An 18,197-nucleotide genomic window follows, 5' to 3' on the forward strand; every position below is an offset into this window, starting at 1 on the left:
CTGGAGCAGTGACAGGGGCCTGGAGCAGGTGACAGGGTTCTGGAGCAGGTGACAGGGACATGGAACAGGTGACAAGGACCTGGAGCAGGTGACAGGGTTCTGGAGCAGGTGACAGGGGCCTGGAGCAGTGACAGGGACATGGAGCAGTGACAGGGGCCTGGAGCAGTGACAGGACCTGGAGCAGTGACAGGGACATGGAGCAGTGACAGGGGCCTAGAGTAGGTGACAGAGACCTGGAACAGTGACAGGGACCTGGAACAGTGACAGGGACATGGAGCAGTGACAGGGGCCTGGAGCAGTGACAGGGACCTGGAACAGTGACAGGGACATGGAGCAGTGACAGGGGCCTGGAGGCCTTTCTCCCCATAAGATAATCCCTAGATTTACTTCCCAGCAAAATTCCCTGGCATCAACTGAGCAGATTTTGTTACAAAGAACCTTTTAATAGAGAGATACAGAGAGAACTGCCCAAAGCACAATTACTGCTAGAAAAACTATAGGAACCTTAACTCCAAATAAATCAAATATATTCCCTTAACTACTGAGCTTTTTAAGGCACACCTTGCTCTTTTTCCAGGTTCCCATCATCATATTCTGGCAAGCTTCAAGATGAAATCCTTTGGTTTCCACCAGTGAGCAGCTATTGACACTTGGGCATGGATCAAAGTGAATTTCCACAGCTTTCAGATATAAAGAGTAATTGGAAGATTTTTTTTTTTTTGTGTATCCAGAGGGTATAACACTCCTCTGCAGAGCCATTTTAGAGTGGATATAAAATAAATCCAGCAAGGCTCCTCTCTGCTCAGCTGGGGTAAAGTGAAGGCAAACAGGGCTTAGTGTCTGTGTCTTGACAACTTTTGTGGTTCTGTTCCTTCATTCAAGTGGAAGGTGGACAAGCTGCTGGAGGAGAAATTCAGGGGGAATTATAAAATAAACAGCCCCACATTTCACTCAGTGAGCCCTGAGCAGCACACCTGATGTCTCTAAAGTGACATACACGCAGATAAACACATCTATACTAACCAACGTGTATGAATGCCTCGTTCTTACAGCTCTCCTGTGCACCTGCTCTGTGTCCATCCCAGGCAGGATGCTGGGCACTTTCAGCTCACTCCACCGGCCCATTCCCACCCTCCAGGCCTGGATGTCCTTGAGATGTCCAAAACCCCACGTCCACTCCTTCCGTGCCTCCCATTGTCAGGCCCAGCCTGACTCATGTCCCCTTCCTTGCTTTCTCTGTGTGCTCATGTAATTTCCACCTTCCTTCCCTGTTCCACACCCCAATTTATTTTTTCCTAATAAGTCTTTCTCCTCCTAAATAATTTTCAGCAAACCAACGTCACCTTGGTTTAATGAAAGCCCCTGGATGTTTATCATGTTGTTAGATCGTTTCCTTCCAGATGAAGTTGTCACTTTGTCAAGGCGTGATGCAAACCCCCAGCAGGAAGCACACAAAGGGAGAGCCCACCAGGCTCTGGGGAAGTTTGGGTGAACTGTTTGCAAAAAAAATCAGCCGAGCCCACCCCTCCGAGACTTTCATTTCCCCCTGCGGCAGCTGTCATCTGATCCCACGCCTCGCCTCTCAATGGGGCTTTCGGAGGATGCCAGATGTTGGGAACAAAGGTCTAAAAATAATCTTTCCAAGTAATCTTCCCGTCCATCACTCAAGGGGAGAGTGAGCTTTGTGCGAACATGTGAGCCGAGAACCTGATCTAACTTCAACAAGTTCAACAGCAGCTCCCGGCTCCTGCCTCTGGGCTCCTTTTTGTGCTTTTTTTTTTTTTTTTTTTTCTTTTCTTTCCTTTTTTTTTTTTTTTTAATTCCTTCCCCTTTGCCTTCCCAGAAGCTGCGCAGGGAAAAGCTTGGAGCGCTCTTTCCCTCCCTCCTCTCCTCCTTCCCTCCTTGCAAACCCCGACATCTCCGGGGCTCCTTTTTCCATCTCTCCCTGGAAATAAAAAATAAAAAATGAGTTCCAGGCTGCTTCCAGAGATACAAAAAACTCTTTTCTGTAAGAAGCTCCTGGCTGCAGCGCTGTGTGTGCTGGTGGTGCTGCCGGAGCCGGGCAGTGCCAGGAGCCTGTGGAAACGCGCTCTGCTGAAAATGACGGAGAAATACGATGTGAGTGGGGCTGGGGGGCTCGGGGGATGCTGGCCGAGGAAAGGGGGAGTTATCCTGGCAGGGTTTGGGATAAAGGAGTGTTGGATCGGCGGGCTGGCTCGGTATCGCAGCCATCCGTGAAGTTTCCCCAGGCTGCGCGGGACTTTTGCCACCTAGCTGCTGCTGGGGGAGCTTTGGGGTGGCATCGGCACCGATTTCCCTGGAAAATCCCCGGGACGGCGGGGAAAGGGACCGGGGAGAAGGGGGATGCAAACCCTGAGCTCCGGGGAGAGGTTTAGTGCGGGGAAAATAATGGGATTTATTGCTTGGAGCAGCTCCTGTGCTGCCTTTTGGGGTAACTTTGGGTAAATGTGGGATGGGGGCATTGCCCACGGCTCTGTAAATCCCTGGAGCACAGAGCGCTCAGCCCCATAGTGCCAGAGCAGCGTGCCCATCACACTATAAAGGGTGGTGATGCCAGAAATCCATCCCTGTGGCAAGCAGAGCTGCTGCCCACGCCCTGGCACACCCTGGGTGCCACCATCTGTGCCTGCCCCTGGCAGCCTGCAGGCTCCACAGGGCACTGGGCACAGGCACAACCCCCAAACCCGCTCTGGAGAGAGATGCCCAAAGCACAGGTACTGCTGGAAAACCTTTGGGAACCTTCACTCTGGAGTGCTGGAGTTGGAACTGGGACAGCAGCGAGTGCAGGGAGTGATGCTGGGGCTTGCCTTGGTGTGTCTGGGCCAAAGAATTGTCACAGAAGAAATGGGAATTGAAAAAAAAAAAAAAAAAAAAAAGGAAAATAATTTGATAGCTTGAGTTTTGGGACTTGCTGCTTTAAAAAAGAAAAAAAAGTTATACATTTGAAATTTTTACTTGAGGCTTTCAAGTTCCCTTGAACTGCTTGGGTGCAAACACTTTATTTTCTTATGCTCAGGTCTAACTGCATCCTCCAGCCACTGCATGTGTATAAACAGCACCTCAGTGTCACAGGCAGATCCCTCCATGTTTTCTGCAAGTTTTAATTCCAAAAGGATGTTTTTCTGCCCATGACTTTTAGGGTGATGTTTGTGCATGGCAACATTTGGTTTGTGCAATTGCTGACTCAGAATTGTGACACACATCCCTTGCCCCTAATGAGAAAACTGAAATTCTGTCTCCTGGAAATTTTTTAGGAAACATTGTGCTGATGTTTGAAAGGCACCTCAGGATTTTGTAAAAAATCTTCATTATAGCCTCTCTTGGGCTAGGGTGTCCTCTGGTTTGCACTTTAATTAGAAAATGGTGACATAAAGAGCTGAATTTCCTGCAAAATCGCTGGAAAATGCATTTATCTGGATGTTCTTCTGCCATATTTCAAAGTGAAGCTCAAATTGAATAGGAACCATGAGGTGAATGACCCAGAGAGATAGGACAGGAGCAGAAGAGGAATTTACATGTTGATTTTCAGATAAGGAGCCAGCTCCCCTGGGGATATATCCTCCTCTTTCAACCTGCACTTCTTCAAAGGGCTGTTTTTGCTGGCAGCCCCGAATCCAGGTGCTACTGATCTGGCAAGCTCAGCTAGAAATTGCTCATATTGACAGAAACATTGATCCAGGGAAAACAGAAACTGCTTTTCTTTCTCCTCCTCCAAGCCTTGTCAAGGGGGAAAGTGTCTGCTCTGCATCCTCTCCTGCAGCAGGAGGCAGTTCTGGCAGCCCCTCTGCTTTCTCACAGGGATGTTTTCTGTCCTACCAAATGCTGTGTGTTCCCTGTGGTTGGAAAAATCAGAGTCTGGGGGCAGAGCAGCTGATTTGTGAGTCATTGGATAGAGGGGTGACAGATGGAGGGTGATCATGGACGTGCAGCCATGTGGGACATGGGCCACAGGAGCTGTGGGACCTGTCCCACCCCTGTGGGACCCCAAAGGACACAGCTCTGTGTGGTCTGAGCCAGAAAATCCGAGGCTGCAGCAGGAGGAGTGTGTCCAGAAAAATGCTGGGTGCAGAATGGCAGGCAGGAGTGAGGATGAGGAGCTGGCTGGGGTTTCATTCACCCTGGGTGAGGAAGGCTGTTGGCTGACAAGGAGAGGTGAAATGGGGCTGGAGAAGGGAGAAAGAGGGATTGCAGTAAGGAGAAAAAACTGGCAGCCACATTGGGATGCAGGAGCTGGGCTTTAAAACAAATCCATGTGTTTTACAGAGGGACATTTGTCAAGTTTAGTGATTTGCAGCTGGTGTTCTGCAGCCCCCACGCTCCAGGGACTGTTCCCAAGGGGCAGAGGGAGGGAGATACCTGGGAGTGGGCTCAGTTCATCATAAAACACCCATCATGTCTGTTGGGAAAAACTGGGCCAGTCTGGATTTCATTCCACTGACAACTACAGCAAGTGTTGGAGAAAAATCCCAGCCTTCTTCTAAAGTCTTCCAGAAATGAAGAATTCCTCACAGCTGCTGTAATGCTCTTCCAGCAATTTATTTACCCTGCAGCAGCCAGCTGTCATAAATCAGCCCTGGGGTACCCTCCTTGTGTTCTGGCCCCCAAATCCTCAGAGTAACCTGTGAGCAGGGCAGCCTCAGCTCCCCTTTGGAGCCTGCACACACACACAAACCTTTTCCTGCATTTCCTGCTTTCCAGCCTTTTCCTTATTATTGTGCATCTTTTGGAGCTCACCCCAGTTCTGCAGGGTTCTTCCAGCTGCAAAGAGCAGATCCAAAATGACAAATCCTGAGCTGACAACAGGAGAAAATTATTCCTGTAATATTATATTCCTGTCATATTATATTCCCATATTATTACTTTGGTCTTGTCCTTCAGATTAAGCTGCTTTCAGGCTGGTGTTTGCCACTTTGATCATCACTGATGGGTGATTTTCCAGGTCTTTAATGGAAATATTGGAGGATTCAAAATTCCCTTTGACTGTGGTTTTTTATTTTTTCATTTTCTTTTTGTTTTATGGCCAGCGTTTGGGAACACCTGCCAGGGCCAGAGGTGGTGGTGGGAGGCTGAAATAAACTTCATGTGCCACCTCGAGGGGCTCCATGCAGAATGTGAATTAGCAGAGCTGTGCTTTAACACAAGCTCAGGGACCAGTTCCAGACACAAATAACAGAACAGAGCTGGGATTTTTGGGAGGCAGACTGCATCCCTATTGAAATTATGGCTGAGACTGAGTGATTCCATCCAGGTTCTTCCTCATCTTCGTTGACTTCCAGGGCTCCTCAGCTGAACTCTGCACTTTCCCCCTTTGTTTCTATCTCTAAGGCAGATATTGTCATTAAAATATTTAATAAGTCTCCCTGGGAAACAGAAATTTACCTCCTGCACTGAAAAATGGTTTTAAAGAAATTTTCATTGTCATCACAATATGCAGAATTAATAAATCAGAGCCAAACTGTGAATGCTGGGAGAGCTTTTAAAAACCTTATAACCCAGACCTGGAGATGTCCTTAACCAGGTTACTTTGGGGAATGAGGGAATCCTGTTTACACATAAACAAGGACGTTTATTAAACAAAATAAGTAAAAAATCCTTATTTTGAATGCAATGAGATGTGAGCAATAGGTGACCAGAGAAAAATGGGCAGGGAGGTCATGAGGTACAAAGTTATTTGGCCACAACTGTTATATTGTTCCCCAACGGAAATTTCATTCATAGAGCCAGCTGTTCATTGCAATTTTGGCTTCTTGGGTTCTGAATCATCTGTGAAGCAACTGCAGTAATTGTTTGGTGGTTTTTTTCATGTGTCCATTATTTGCCAGTATTATTTTGGTCCCATTTCCGTCTGCAGATGACCTTTCAAATAGAATGGTAAACTGTGACCTTCCAGGATGAGCACTCCCTCCAGCATGGAGACCTGTTCTGTGTTTGGAACTGCACAGATTTATTGCTCAGTGCTCCCTTATATACCAAAATTATGCTTGGTATGAAAATTTTATCTGTTTAAAATCCACCAACCCAAAAAAAAAAAAATAAACCAAGGAAAGTGTATTTTCACTATCTTCCATTTTAAAACATGTTTCAAATTTGGAGTGTTTGCAGCTTTTGAGGAATGGACTAATATGAGAGCTTGCACCTTCAGCATCATCAAAATTGGGTTTTCCAAATCTTTTTAGTGGTTTAAACAGCCTATCACTTAATGGGAAAACAATGTCACAGAAGGGTTTTAGAGGAAAAAGCAGAAGAAATTTGTTTCTTGATATTGGGAATGGGGCAGGAGACTGTCAATAGTGAAAACATCAGCAGTTCTCTGTCTGTCTGATGCTCCATCTCCTGCAATGGCCTCTCCTTGGCCAGCTTTTGGGATAATCCGCGTGGGAAAAGGCTCTTGTCAAAGGACAGATGCACCAAAGGAGTCATTGGGTTACAGAAATAAGGATGGAGCAGGATGCAGAGAGGGATGCTAATCTCACCTCAAATTCTCCATGGTCTGCTGGTGAAATTTCCTAGAAACCCCTGGGGGATTGTTGCACCATGTTTATTCTTGGAATAACAACCCCAGTTTCTCATCGCTGATTTTGTAACACACCAGTGATTTGGCCGAGTGTATCTTTACATTTTTGTGTATTTTTGACTTTACTGCTCTTCAGGCCATGGCAGTGCTCACTTCAAACCCCTGGCTGATCTCTTTTAAAAATGCAAATCCAGAATTTTGATTTTATGAGAGCTTATGAATGGTTATTAATAAATCTGAGACCTGAGTGCCCTGAGCACTTTCTGCAGCCCAGGGGTGAGGGAGTGGTTGAGCCACAGGTGAGAAAGGAGTGGGCTGGGGTGATTCACCTCTGCTGCAGGGATTTGGCTTCTTGCTACAGCAGCCCCAGTGTGAAAAATATCTGAATGGTGCCTCATAAATGTTCCTGGGCCTGTTAATGCACTTTACACTTCTCTTATCCTGTCAGTGAGCAGTGAGCAGCCCAGCTTCTTTCTGCTGCAAATGGGCTCATTTTCTTCGGGACAAAGCTGGCATTACTCACAGATCTCACCAGAATGTCCCGTGGTTTAGAAATGGTCTCTGATTTCACAGCCCAGAGCTCCACCATGGATAAACTTGAAAGGCTCCGGTAGGATGTTCCGTAACTCACCTTACAGCGAACCTGACTTGCTTTTCTTCTCTTTGCAAAGGATTATGAGTACCCTCTTCATTCTCACAGCTCCCAGCAGCAGCAGAAGAGCGACCGGTGCCCGCCGCCGCCGCAGAGCCTGCCGGAGCGCGCCTGCGAGGTGCCCAGCTGCCGCTCCGACGCCGAGTGCCAGCGCCACAAGCGCTGCTGCTACAACGGCTGCATCTACGCCTGCCTCGAGTCCGTGCAGCCCCCGCCAGGTGCAGGGAGCCCCGGGAGGGCTGGGAGAGAGGGGAGCTTGTGGGGATGGGGGTGGTGGTGGGGATGGTCTTCAGGTGTGCTGGGTGCAGCACGGGAGGTTGAAGCGCGTGTTGTGTTCCGCACTTGGGGTTTCTGCGGGTTTGAGGAGTGAAAAGGTGTCCAAGGGAAGCTGGCGTGGGAAAATTTCCACTTGGGTGAGTTGTAGAAGTCACTCAAGGCCACTTGTTTTCCTGGGATGCCATTTCCCATGCCCCATCCCGGGAAGTGTCCAAGGCAAGCTGGTGTGTCAAAATTTCTGCTTGGGTGAATTGCAGAAGTCACTCAAGGGCAATTCTTTTCCTGGGATGGCATTTTCCATGCTCCCTGCCTGGAAGTGTCCAAGGCAAGCTAGTGTGGGAAAATTTCTACTTGGGTGAATTGTAAAAGTCTCTCAAGGCCACTTGTTTTCCTGGGATGGCATTTTCCATGCTCCATCCCTGAAAGTGTCCAAGGCAAGCTGGTGTGGTAAAATTTCTCCTTGGTCCAATTGTAGAAGTCACTCAGGGGCAATTCTTTCCAAGGATGGCATTTTCCATGCTCCATGCCTGGAAGTGTCCAAGGCAAGCTGGTGTGGCAATATTTCTGCTTGGATGAATTGCAGAAGTCACTCAAGGCCAGTTCTTTTCCCAGGATGGCATTTTCCATGCTCCACTGCCCGGAAGTGTCCAAGGCAAACTGGTGTGGCAAAATTTCCACTTGAGTGAATTGTAGAAGTCACTCAAGGCCTGTTCTTTTCCAAGGACAGGCAAATGGTGTGGCAAAATTTCTACTTGGGTGAATTGTAAAAGTCTCTCAAGGCCACTTGTTTTCCTGGGATGGTATTTTTCATGCCCCATCCCGGGAAGTGTCCAAGGCAAGCTGGTGTGTCAAAATTTCTACTTGGGTGAATTGCAGCAGTCACTCAAGGGCAGTTCTTTTCCCGGGATGGCATTTTCCATGCTCCATCCCTAAAAGTGTCCAAGGCAAGCTGGTGTGGTAAAATTTCTCCTTGGTCCAATTGTAGAAGTCACTCAGGGGCAATTCTTTCCAAGGATGGCATTTTCCATGCTCCATGCCTGGAAGTGTCCAAGGCAAGCTGGTGTGGGAAAATTTCTTCTTGGGTGAATTGTAGAAGTCACTCAAGGCCAGTTCTTTTCCAAGGACAAGCAAATGGTATGGCAAAATTTCTACTTGGGTGAATTGTAAAAGTCTCTCAAGGCCACTTGTTTTCCTGGGATGGCATTTTTCATGCTCCATGCCTGGAAGTGTCCAAGGCAAGCTGGTGTGGCAAAATTTCTACTTGGTCAAATATAAGTCCAAATCAGATTAATCCATCAGGCAGCCTCCACACAGGCCCTTAGAGGAAATCCATGACTTTTCCATAACTCTGTGCCCTGTGGCTTCTACATCTTGACACTGTGGTCTCTTGTTTCTGTCTCTGCAGTCCTGGACTGGCTGGTTCAGCCCAAGCCCCGCTGGCTGGGAGGCAATGGGTGGCTTTTGGATGGCCCAGAGGAAGTCTTACAAGGTACAGGACATTTCTTTGTCTTTGCAATATCCATAATCCCACAAAGGCCCTGGAGAATGAATGAATCCCTCATACACAGAGCTTGCCTGGGATGTTGGGCTGCTGGTATTTGTCTGGAGTTTCCACAGGAATAACTCTGTGTGGTGCTGGGAGCTGCTTTCTGCTGCAGTAAATACTTTTTATGGATATGGATTATGCAGCAGAGCACTAGAAATGCTGCAGGGTGCTGGGCTTGTACCCATTCCTCAAATAATGAGAGATATATCTTCCTTTTAGAAAAAGGCTTTGTCATCATACACATAATTTTCTGCCAGCTTCCTGATAGAGTGTGGGTGGACTTGGAATGGGAGATCCTTTAATCCAGAGTGGCCTCCTCACCCAGATGCCTTGGGCTGGGGCTGTGGCTCTTGGATCTGAAGGTGACTTGGACAGGAGCCCTGGCAAACTGCTGCAGAGCTGTGCCAACTGGGGCATCTAAATTTGGAGACTGACAATGAGATTGAGCTTCTCAGGTTCATTCCATAGGAAAAGGGCTTTAATTAATTTTTTAAATACCTAAAATTGAAATAAGAAGGGAGTGGGGAGGTGGGAAGAGAAGTTTTCTTCTGTGAGGCATTCCTAGATTTATGGACACCTGAAGTTTTTGGGTTTTTCATGGAAAAATTAACCCAGCTTTTGATCAGCTTTAGTCAGATCCAGGTAGTGCCAATAAATTCCCCTCTTTGGTCTTACACAGATGGTTTTAGACTCACTAAGCCTCAACTCTCATCTATTATGGAAACTCCAAGTTCTTGAAGAGAAAATTCTGCCTCCAGCTCATTGGAGCTGCACAGCTAGAAACAAGATAAAATAGGTTCCTCCTCATCCATCCTTGTCATGCTTATATTATTTGTTCTTATCTGAACACCTTCATCTCAGCTTGAGGGAGTAATTAGGGAAGCAAGAACCATCAGTCATGGCTTGAGAATTACAGCAGAGGTACTTGAAATTAAAAGTCAGAGGGAGGAGTGGCCCTGCAGAGTCTGTACATGTAATGGCCACAGACACTGCCCAGGTCCTGCTTTGATTTCCCATTCTGAGCTGCACTTGCTGCCTGTCCCAGGTGAGAGTGGTGAAACCTCTGTTTGGGACAGGGGTGGCACTGCCTGACCCCACAGTGAGTCACTGCTGAGGTTTGGATTCAGCAGCAGGCCTGTGGGTGTGGAGCAGAGAGCACAGCAGCACAATGCCAGCTTCCTGCTCATGTTCCCAGCTCCTCACCCAGCCCAGAGCTGGTGGGACACACTTATCCCTGCCTGGTGGGACACACTTATCCCTGCCTGGGGAGAGCAGACCCATGGGGGGATCATCCTGCATGGTGGGCACTGCTGATGCCTCTCTGGGCTACCTAAAAACAGAGGTCAGACAAAATTAAGAGGATAAAAAGCAGTTTGTTTATATTTGTTGAAGGGCCTTCAGGTACATTTAGGGCAGACAAAGCCCCCCAGGGGCTACACCCAAAAATGGACAGTGGGTCAACTTTTATAAGTTTGGTCCATTTGCATACTGGGGGTTAATTGTCCAATTCCAGCTTCAGGTAATGAAGTAATTTACCCCAGTTTTCTCCCCCCAACTCACTTTTGTTTCCATCTCTGGGGCCTGAGGCAGTGAGGTGTCCTTGACTGCCAGGCCTGGAGAGGAATTGTTGTGTCTGCCCAAAATGGGAAAGCAGCAGCTCACACTGTGTGTGGAGTTCAGAGTTATACATTTGGTGCCTAAAGAGGCTGGCCTGGAACAGAGTTAAAGGAATAAAGTAGGGATTTATTAAAAGGCCTTCAAAGGATAACCTTGGGCAGGCAGCACAAGAGCCTGGCCATGGCTACACCCAAGATGGACATGTCATGAGTTTTCACAATTTTATAAGTTTGGTCCATTAGCACATTGGGGTTAATTGTCCAATTACAGCTTCAGTCCCATCCTCCCAGTTTGCTCTCCTCAATTCTCTGTTGTTTGCACTTTCTGGGCCTGAAGTTGCAATGGTGTCCTTGGGCTGGAGAAGGATTGTTTTGTCTGACTGAGCTGTGAGGAGAACTTGCTAACACTGTATATGAAGCTCAGAGTCACACACCAATGAAGTACAGAATCTGAAAGATACAAAAGCTAAAACTTAAGGCACCACATCAAAGAATTGCAGGATTACAAATACATGAAACACACACAAACTAAAACCCTGCAGCATCACTGGTGGGTGGTGCCCACCCCAGAGCTGGCACACAGGCTGTGGGGAGGGTTTGTGCAGGGAATGGGGCTGAGCTGTGCCAGGAGGGGGCAGCCCCCATGGCAAGGAGCCTGAGGTGGGGTGGTGGCCGTGTTGGGGTCCCTGTGGGTGTCACAGCATGACAGGTTTCTCTCGCAGCTGAGGCCTGCAGCACCACGGAGGACGGGGACGAGCCCCTGCACTGCCCCACGGGCTACGAGTGCCACATCATCAACCCGGGCAACACGGCCGAGGGCATCCCCAACAGGGGCCAGTGCATCAAGCTCCGGGGAAACCCAGGTGGGTCAGGCCAGGAAACCTCCCCCTGTGGGATGAGGCCATTTCTCACTCACGGATGGGGCAGCAGGAAACCTCCCCCTGTGGGATGAGGCCATTTCTCACTCACGGATGGGGCAGCTGAAATGCGTTTTAAAAACCTTTATTCCATTTTCGGTCTAAGGTGAAGGGTGAGACAATACAGATCGTATAATGCATGCCATCACAATGAGAAGCTAACTTCTGATTGTGCTAATTTCTTAATTACAATACATTTTAAGCATTTCTTGGCCTATCAGCTGTAGCCACACTATGCTGCAGATGCCTTAAAGCCAATAATCTAAAATTACCCCTCATGGCTCCCACTACAATGCATCTTTCACAGTTCTGTTTCTGCAAAGTATCCAGTCTGATCTGCAAGGCCACCTTTTGAAACTTGTTTCTAGCTCCATTTCTCTCTCAGCAATGCCTGTTCTATTCCATTTCTAAGTCAGCATTTCTTGTCTCAAGGTTTGCATACAGATGCACAATGTGTGAGCTCTCTGTCAGGCTTTGAGAATTCTCTACAAATCCATTTCCCACATTTTCCCCTCTCTCTTGAATGGAAAAAACTTCTCGTACATGCTGATGTTTGCAGGGCAGAAGCAGAAAGGAAGGGACCAGGACACTCGTGCCAGTGTCCTCTTGGGCTGTGTCTGCCTGTGCTGTTACTACACAGCACAAAAATTAGAAATATTTATTAGTTACTGCATGCTTCAATGAGGAATCTGAGTTTTAAATTCCAGATTTATCTTCTGACTTTGCTTTCTGCATACAAAACTTCGTTGCCTTCATTCTGCTGATGCATTTGCCCAAAAAAGAATTTCACACTTGCCAAAATATTTTCCAGGAAAGCTCATAGCATGTGAATGGTAGGATATGTACATTGGCACTGGGCTAAAATCACCTAAGTGCTGAGACATGAGACATCATGTTTTGTCATGTTTTGAGTTTTGCCATTTGGTCACTGTAAAAAACAGGAGAAGCATCAAACCAGGTCTCTCAGCTGCTTCCAAAACAGATTAAGAGTTTTTCCATCATCTCTTTTATAACCTTTTCTTTAATAACATCCACAGTAACCAGTGTAATGCAGAACTGTGGGGATCTTAGACATGAAGTATTTCTAAGGGCTTAAATAATTATATAAATGGCAAACAGAACAACCTCCTGGAACTTGAATTATGTAAAATGCTAAAAGATGGTCTGAAAAGTTACCCAAATTTTATTTCATTTGGGAAAGCCTCTGAATCCTTGACTTGTAGCTATTGAAAAGGTTATAAAATGCTAGTGGCAATTCCCACTCTTATGGCAAATGAGTTGTGTCCACAGAACTCAGTAATCTCAGCAGTTTATAAGAGGTTTATAGCAACCCAAATTACTTCAGCCACAGAGGACTTTTATGTCCCTCATTGTGAGGCTATTATTTCCCTATCTCTAATTTCTCTGTGCTGTACACAGCAGGTCAGAGTTTAACACAAAAAATGGAGGCTGACTGGGTATGTTCTCACCATGAACCTTCTTTTCCAGATGGACACAACCTGAGGCACAAGTATTACAAGGAATATATTGGTAAGCTGCTGGCATGAAGTGGTTGTTGTTGTTGTTGTTGTTGTTATTTAAAGCTTTATCATTCTTGCAATGCTTACAAGGAATTTGCTCCTTATGAAATGAAGGTTTGTACATAGAAAAAAAAATATATTCTTTATCTTCAACTCTCTATGCCTTGGTCAGATGTTATTTTAAGATCTACGATATCCTGAGTGCGGACTCTTGAGAACCAGAATTTTCAGCTGTTACAGAATGAGTTAAACTACCAGGGGAACCACCCAGTCCAATAATCTTTTTTTTTATTATTTTTAAGCATATTTTTGGAAATTTGCTCTTGGCCAAGGACTCCTCTGTGTCGAAGCTGAACACAGAACTCTGTCAAAAGCAGGGTCTTGGGCTGTGGTAAGAGATAAGGGATGGTGGAGCCCAGTGAATTCCCCCAGAGGTTTCAGGTCCCTCTCACAAATCTGGGGCTCAGAGAAAGCAGGAGCATGTCCCATATCTTTCCTCACAGTTCCAAAGCTCCTGGTTCCTCCCTCTTGGATCTGGATCTGATTGGAAGTGACATTCAGGTATAACTAGACAGCAGCTTTGACATAAGATTTCCAAACAGCCCAATTTGGCCACTTTGGCTGATAAAACCAGGAGAGGATTTCTTTTCCTTTCTTCCAGTGTGGGCTAGCCCAGCTATCTGTTAAATAATGATAAAATAAACCTGCACTGCTGAGGGAACCTCGAGAAACCATTTTCCACTGCCCAACCCAAAACCTGACTTTGCTGATGTTTGTTTTACAGGGAGCAATTCCAACAATTTGGTTGGCTATGTGAAAAACCAGCAGAAGCATTTGGGCTAATTGAAGGTGTGCCTGGGTAAGTGCCCTGTGAATAAAAGGAAAGCTGGGTGGAAATAGCTGGTGCTTGGAATGCAATCATTCACAGAAACATTGTCTGAGGGTGGTATTTCCTCTGAGCAAAATGCTGGAGTAAGGACAGCACCTTAAACCCTGTGCAAGTGCATGAAACACTCTCATTCCATCAGACACACCTGATTTCTTTGCAGAACTTTTGCCTTGTAGGCATCTAGAGGATGAAAAATAATTGGTGTTCCTTAAGACTTTAAACTTTGTGTTTAGGGGCTTCTTCTAGCACAGGTGTAACTGGGCCTGCCAGACAAATTTAAAAGCTGTTTATTCTGTTTATTCTGACTGCAGAAAGGGTCAGTCTTGCAAATCATTCAGCACATGGGGGGGTTTTGTGGGATAATTTTCTGTGTGTGAACACTTGTGCTGAGCAGTGGCACCCACTGATGTGAGCAAAGGCACAGTGATCTGTCAGAGCCAACAGCAAAAGCTCTGTATGTTTTATCAGCCTTGCATCAAGCAAGAATGAAAATATTTATTACACCAAAAGTTATGTCCCAAAATGGTTTTCTCTACACTTTCAGCTTCACTTTAAGATTAACTTGGGTTTAGCTGGGAGTTGTGAAAACAAAGCAGTTCAGTGTTGTACCTACGTCAGGCTGGCTGTTAAGACTGCTCAGCTACTTAAGGACAAGTTCTGTGCAAACATCCTAGGAAGGATAAATATTTTAATTCCTCTTCCTCTTTTTTTTTCTCTTTTGTTGTTTGGTTTTCACCCAGCTGGACCACTCTGTCAAGGAATGCTTTACCCAGCAGCTTTCTGGTCCCAGATCTCCACATCTCCAGCACCCCCTGATCCCTGCCCATCACTGACAGAAAAATTCATTATCCAAGGAAAAGTCCAGGTTTTAACCCCACCAGGAAGGGGAGAAATGTGATCCCCTGAAGGAAACCACACTGCTTATCAGCTGCCCTTCTACAAATGAAATGCAAACAGCTCCAAGGGATCCCTGCAAGCCACAGTGCCATGATCAGGCTGCTGACACAGAGCCAGCCCTTCGTGTGCTTGTTGTGTGACCAATTCAGATTTCAGGCCTGTGAACACAACCATGTGACGTCAGAATTCTACCTAAATATCATCTCTAAGTTGCTTTAAAATAGATGAGACTAAAGAGGTTCTCTGGATCAAATCCAGTGCCTGCCTGTCTGGAACAACCCCTTTAAAGAAGCCTTTTCATCAGCTTAAAATTCAAAGAAATCTGCAAAGAAACCTTCTTCCTTTCCTATTTACATCCAGATAAAAACCAGGTTTGACACCCACTCTAAATGGCTAAACCTGAAGTTTTAAAAATTTGAGGAAGTTTAGGCTAGGAGCAAAAGCAGCTTTATAAATGCTTTTAGGTTACTTTCCTCTTCTCAGTCTGGTGAGCTGCAGATTGAGAGTTAATAATGGAACAGATTCCTTCCTACAATATCCAGGCTGACACACAAATGCATGCCAGGTTTTGTAATGTGCTGCTTTTAGCCAGCACAGTTAATACTCACAAAATCTGGGGGTTTGTACCTGCAAAACCTCAGCTAGAGGCCTGAAGTCTGGATAATTGGTTAAATGTGTTAGCAAATCAAACCCAGGATAAATTTGTGTGCTGAAAAGGATTGTCTGGCAGATGGGCCACTGCTCCTCAGGAGTCCTGTACCTTTTGTGTTGATTTCCCTAAATCCTTAAAGTCTGGATATTTGTATTTGGGCCTCACAGCTTCTTTTAGCTGTTTACCATTATACAATGGAAAACACATTTTCTGTTAAGGTTTTTCCTTTCCTTGGCAGTCCTGAAGGGACAGTTGCATTTATTGTGACAAACCAACCAGAATTGTCTGGCAGAAAAGCCACATTTGCTCCATGGTTTAGTCCATGTCCCCATCTGCCTGAATGAAATTAACATTTTCATTTGCACAGTAGTAGCACTGCATATAAATACCCAATTCACAAATGCAAGCCCCTGCTTCCACTCACAAAATACAGGATTGTTTTTTTCCGCTCACTAAATAGTTTAAGCCAAATCCAAGACACCTATAAAACTCTTGATGCTTTGCACATGACATTTGCAGCTGGAGAGAGGGAAGGTGCCAAAGTGCTCTTCTGTTTCCTATTCTAAACACACTCCTGAGAGCAAAGAGCAGCTGAAGGGCTCCACATTTTCCTAAATATCTCCATTTGTTGTACTCACTCTTTTTCAAAGTGCAAGATATTAAATGCAGCACCATGTTTGGACAGAGCTGTTTCTAGAATTTTATCCTATACAGCTTCCTGCAGTGAGATCTTAATTCCTGCTTGGACACAGGGGCCACAGAACCAGAGAATTTTGGAATGGTTTTGGAAGGGACTTTGAAGCTCATCACCTTCCACTAGACCAGGCTGTCCAGGCTCCAATCCATATTTTATAGTTCCAATCTGTGTTCAGACCAGAAACTTGTCACTTATCCTACTGCAGCCTCGCTCCTCAGTGCTGCTCAGTGAAATGCATTGATTTTGTTCAGCATTACTTCCTGCAGATAAAAAAAAATCAAATTCTGATTAAATGAGCAAAGCCCTCCTGTGATCACTGCTGGCGCCAAAGGGTAAATGCCAAAATGTTCAATTTTAAACTAAAAACTTCCTAAAACCTTGTGAGGAGCTAGTTGAAAAACTGGTGGTGTGCATTCACAAATTTGAAAGATTAAAACTTCAAATCTCAGCCTAATCTCTCAAAGCAGCCCAAAATATGCTTGATTTGAGTGGACACATTCACTTCAGTGTCTGTTTTCTTTGTAGCTGCAGAAGCACATACCTGACCACCTGGGTGGGACAGTACAGGTATGTTCTGCTTGCAAAAGAAATTAAATTAAAAAAAAAAAAGAAGAAAATTAATAATTTGATGACGAATTTCTGTTTACTGGGTGTTTCACAGCCATCACCCTTCTATAGTGGTGCTATAATGCTCAGGGGGATTTTTCCAGGTTAATTCAAATTATTAATTGTCAAACTCAGAAACAAAAGCCACAGAAGGGACTTGACCAGTTTTCAGCAGTGAGACACTGGAATGTGAAACTCAGACACTGAAATGAAAACACAGAGCAGGTGAGCTGTCCTCAGCTGCTCTGCTCTCCAGAAACAGATGCTCCATCAGCAGCCTGGTGCAGCACAGTAGGAAATGCCTGGTGTAGGATGTTTTTAACCTTTTCATGACCACTCTGCAGCGTGTTTGGTGCTATGATAACCTTCCTGTGTGCCACTGAGTGCTGCACTGCCCACAGCTCCCACATCCCCGAGGATCTGGGCAGCCCCAGGAGCCCCTCCCTGGTTTGTGCTGCTCAGGTTCTGCTTTGGTGCTCAATAAAAAGTGACCAGTCTATTTTTCAACCCTGCTGAGTTTCTGTTGTGTCTGCCTGATGTACTTGCAGCTTTGGATTAGGGGGGAAAAAATGGAGAAAACTTCTTAATTTTAGTTGTTGGGAGAACATAACACAAGCTTAGGGAGACAAAAGTCATTTTGTCCACTGGGAGGGAGGTGATAGACCCCAAAACACATCCACCACTTCTGTCAGCTTTCAGAGGGGTCCCTGTTTTGGGTCAGACCTTCAGTTTTGGCATTTTCACTGCTCTCAGAGGAGCAGGTGGACAGTGGCACCCCAGCAGAAGTGACCCTTGCACTGGGGCAGTGCTGGGGCTGCCAGCTCAGGCGCTTTGGGCTGCACCAGCACTGCCCAGGCAGCTTGGCAGGAGCCTCAGAGGGTGGAGGAACCAAGCACGGTGAAGGTCAGAGCTGGGCTGTGCCCACTGCAGGACAGAGCTGGCACAGGACAGGGGTTGGGCTGTTCCCAGCCTCCAACACCCTCCTGCCCCACCCAGGATCCTGCTCTACCTGCTCCTCAGCAGGGACAGGAGTGCTCCTGCTCTGCCCTGGCAGCACAGCAGGGACAGGAGCTGCCTGCAGGGACAGCAGGGACAGGAGCTGCCTGCAGCTGAGCCACGGGGGGACAGCAGCAGGGCTGGCACTTGGGAAAGGCTGGGGGGTTCAGGTGAGCCCAGGCAGCTCCAGGTGGCAGGGGAGCTCCTCACTGTGCCAGGGAAGGTGTCCTTGGGATCTCTTGGACCTCTTTTGGTCTTTGGGATACTTGGACCTCTCATGGTCCTTGGGATCATTGGACCTATCATGGTCCTTGGGATCATTGGGATCATTTGGACCACTCTTGGTCCTTAGAATCACTTGGACCTCTCGTGGTCCTCAGGATCCTTGGGATCTCTTG

At 46.5% G+C, this 18,197-nt stretch overlaps 1 protein-coding gene across 1 annotated transcript; it reads left to right on the plus strand.

The window, feature by feature from the left end:
* The first annotated feature begins 1,877 nt into the window (after window positions 1-1,877).
* WFDC1 (WAP four-disulfide core domain 1) lies at window positions 1,878-17,289 on the plus strand. The gene is made up of 7 exons (XM_058813539.1): window positions 1,878-2,118; window positions 7,207-7,405; window positions 8,869-8,952; window positions 11,348-11,488; window positions 13,031-13,072; window positions 13,847-13,921; window positions 14,692-17,289. Exons 1-6 carry the CDS (start codon window positions 1,966-1,968, stop codon window positions 13,903-13,905), a joined length of 678 nt encoding a protein of 225 aa, XP_058669522.1. The 5' UTR covers window positions 1,878-1,965; the 3' UTR covers window positions 13,906-13,921; window positions 14,692-17,289.
* Window positions 17,290-18,197: the final 908 nt, after the last annotated feature.

The sequence above is a fragment of the Ammospiza caudacuta genome, chromosome 13 (assembly GCF_027887145.1).
Source record: "Ammospiza caudacuta isolate bAmmCau1 chromosome 13, bAmmCau1.pri, whole genome shotgun sequence".
Classification (NCBI taxonomy): domain Eukaryota; kingdom Metazoa; phylum Chordata; class Aves; order Passeriformes; family Passerellidae; genus Ammospiza; species Ammospiza caudacuta.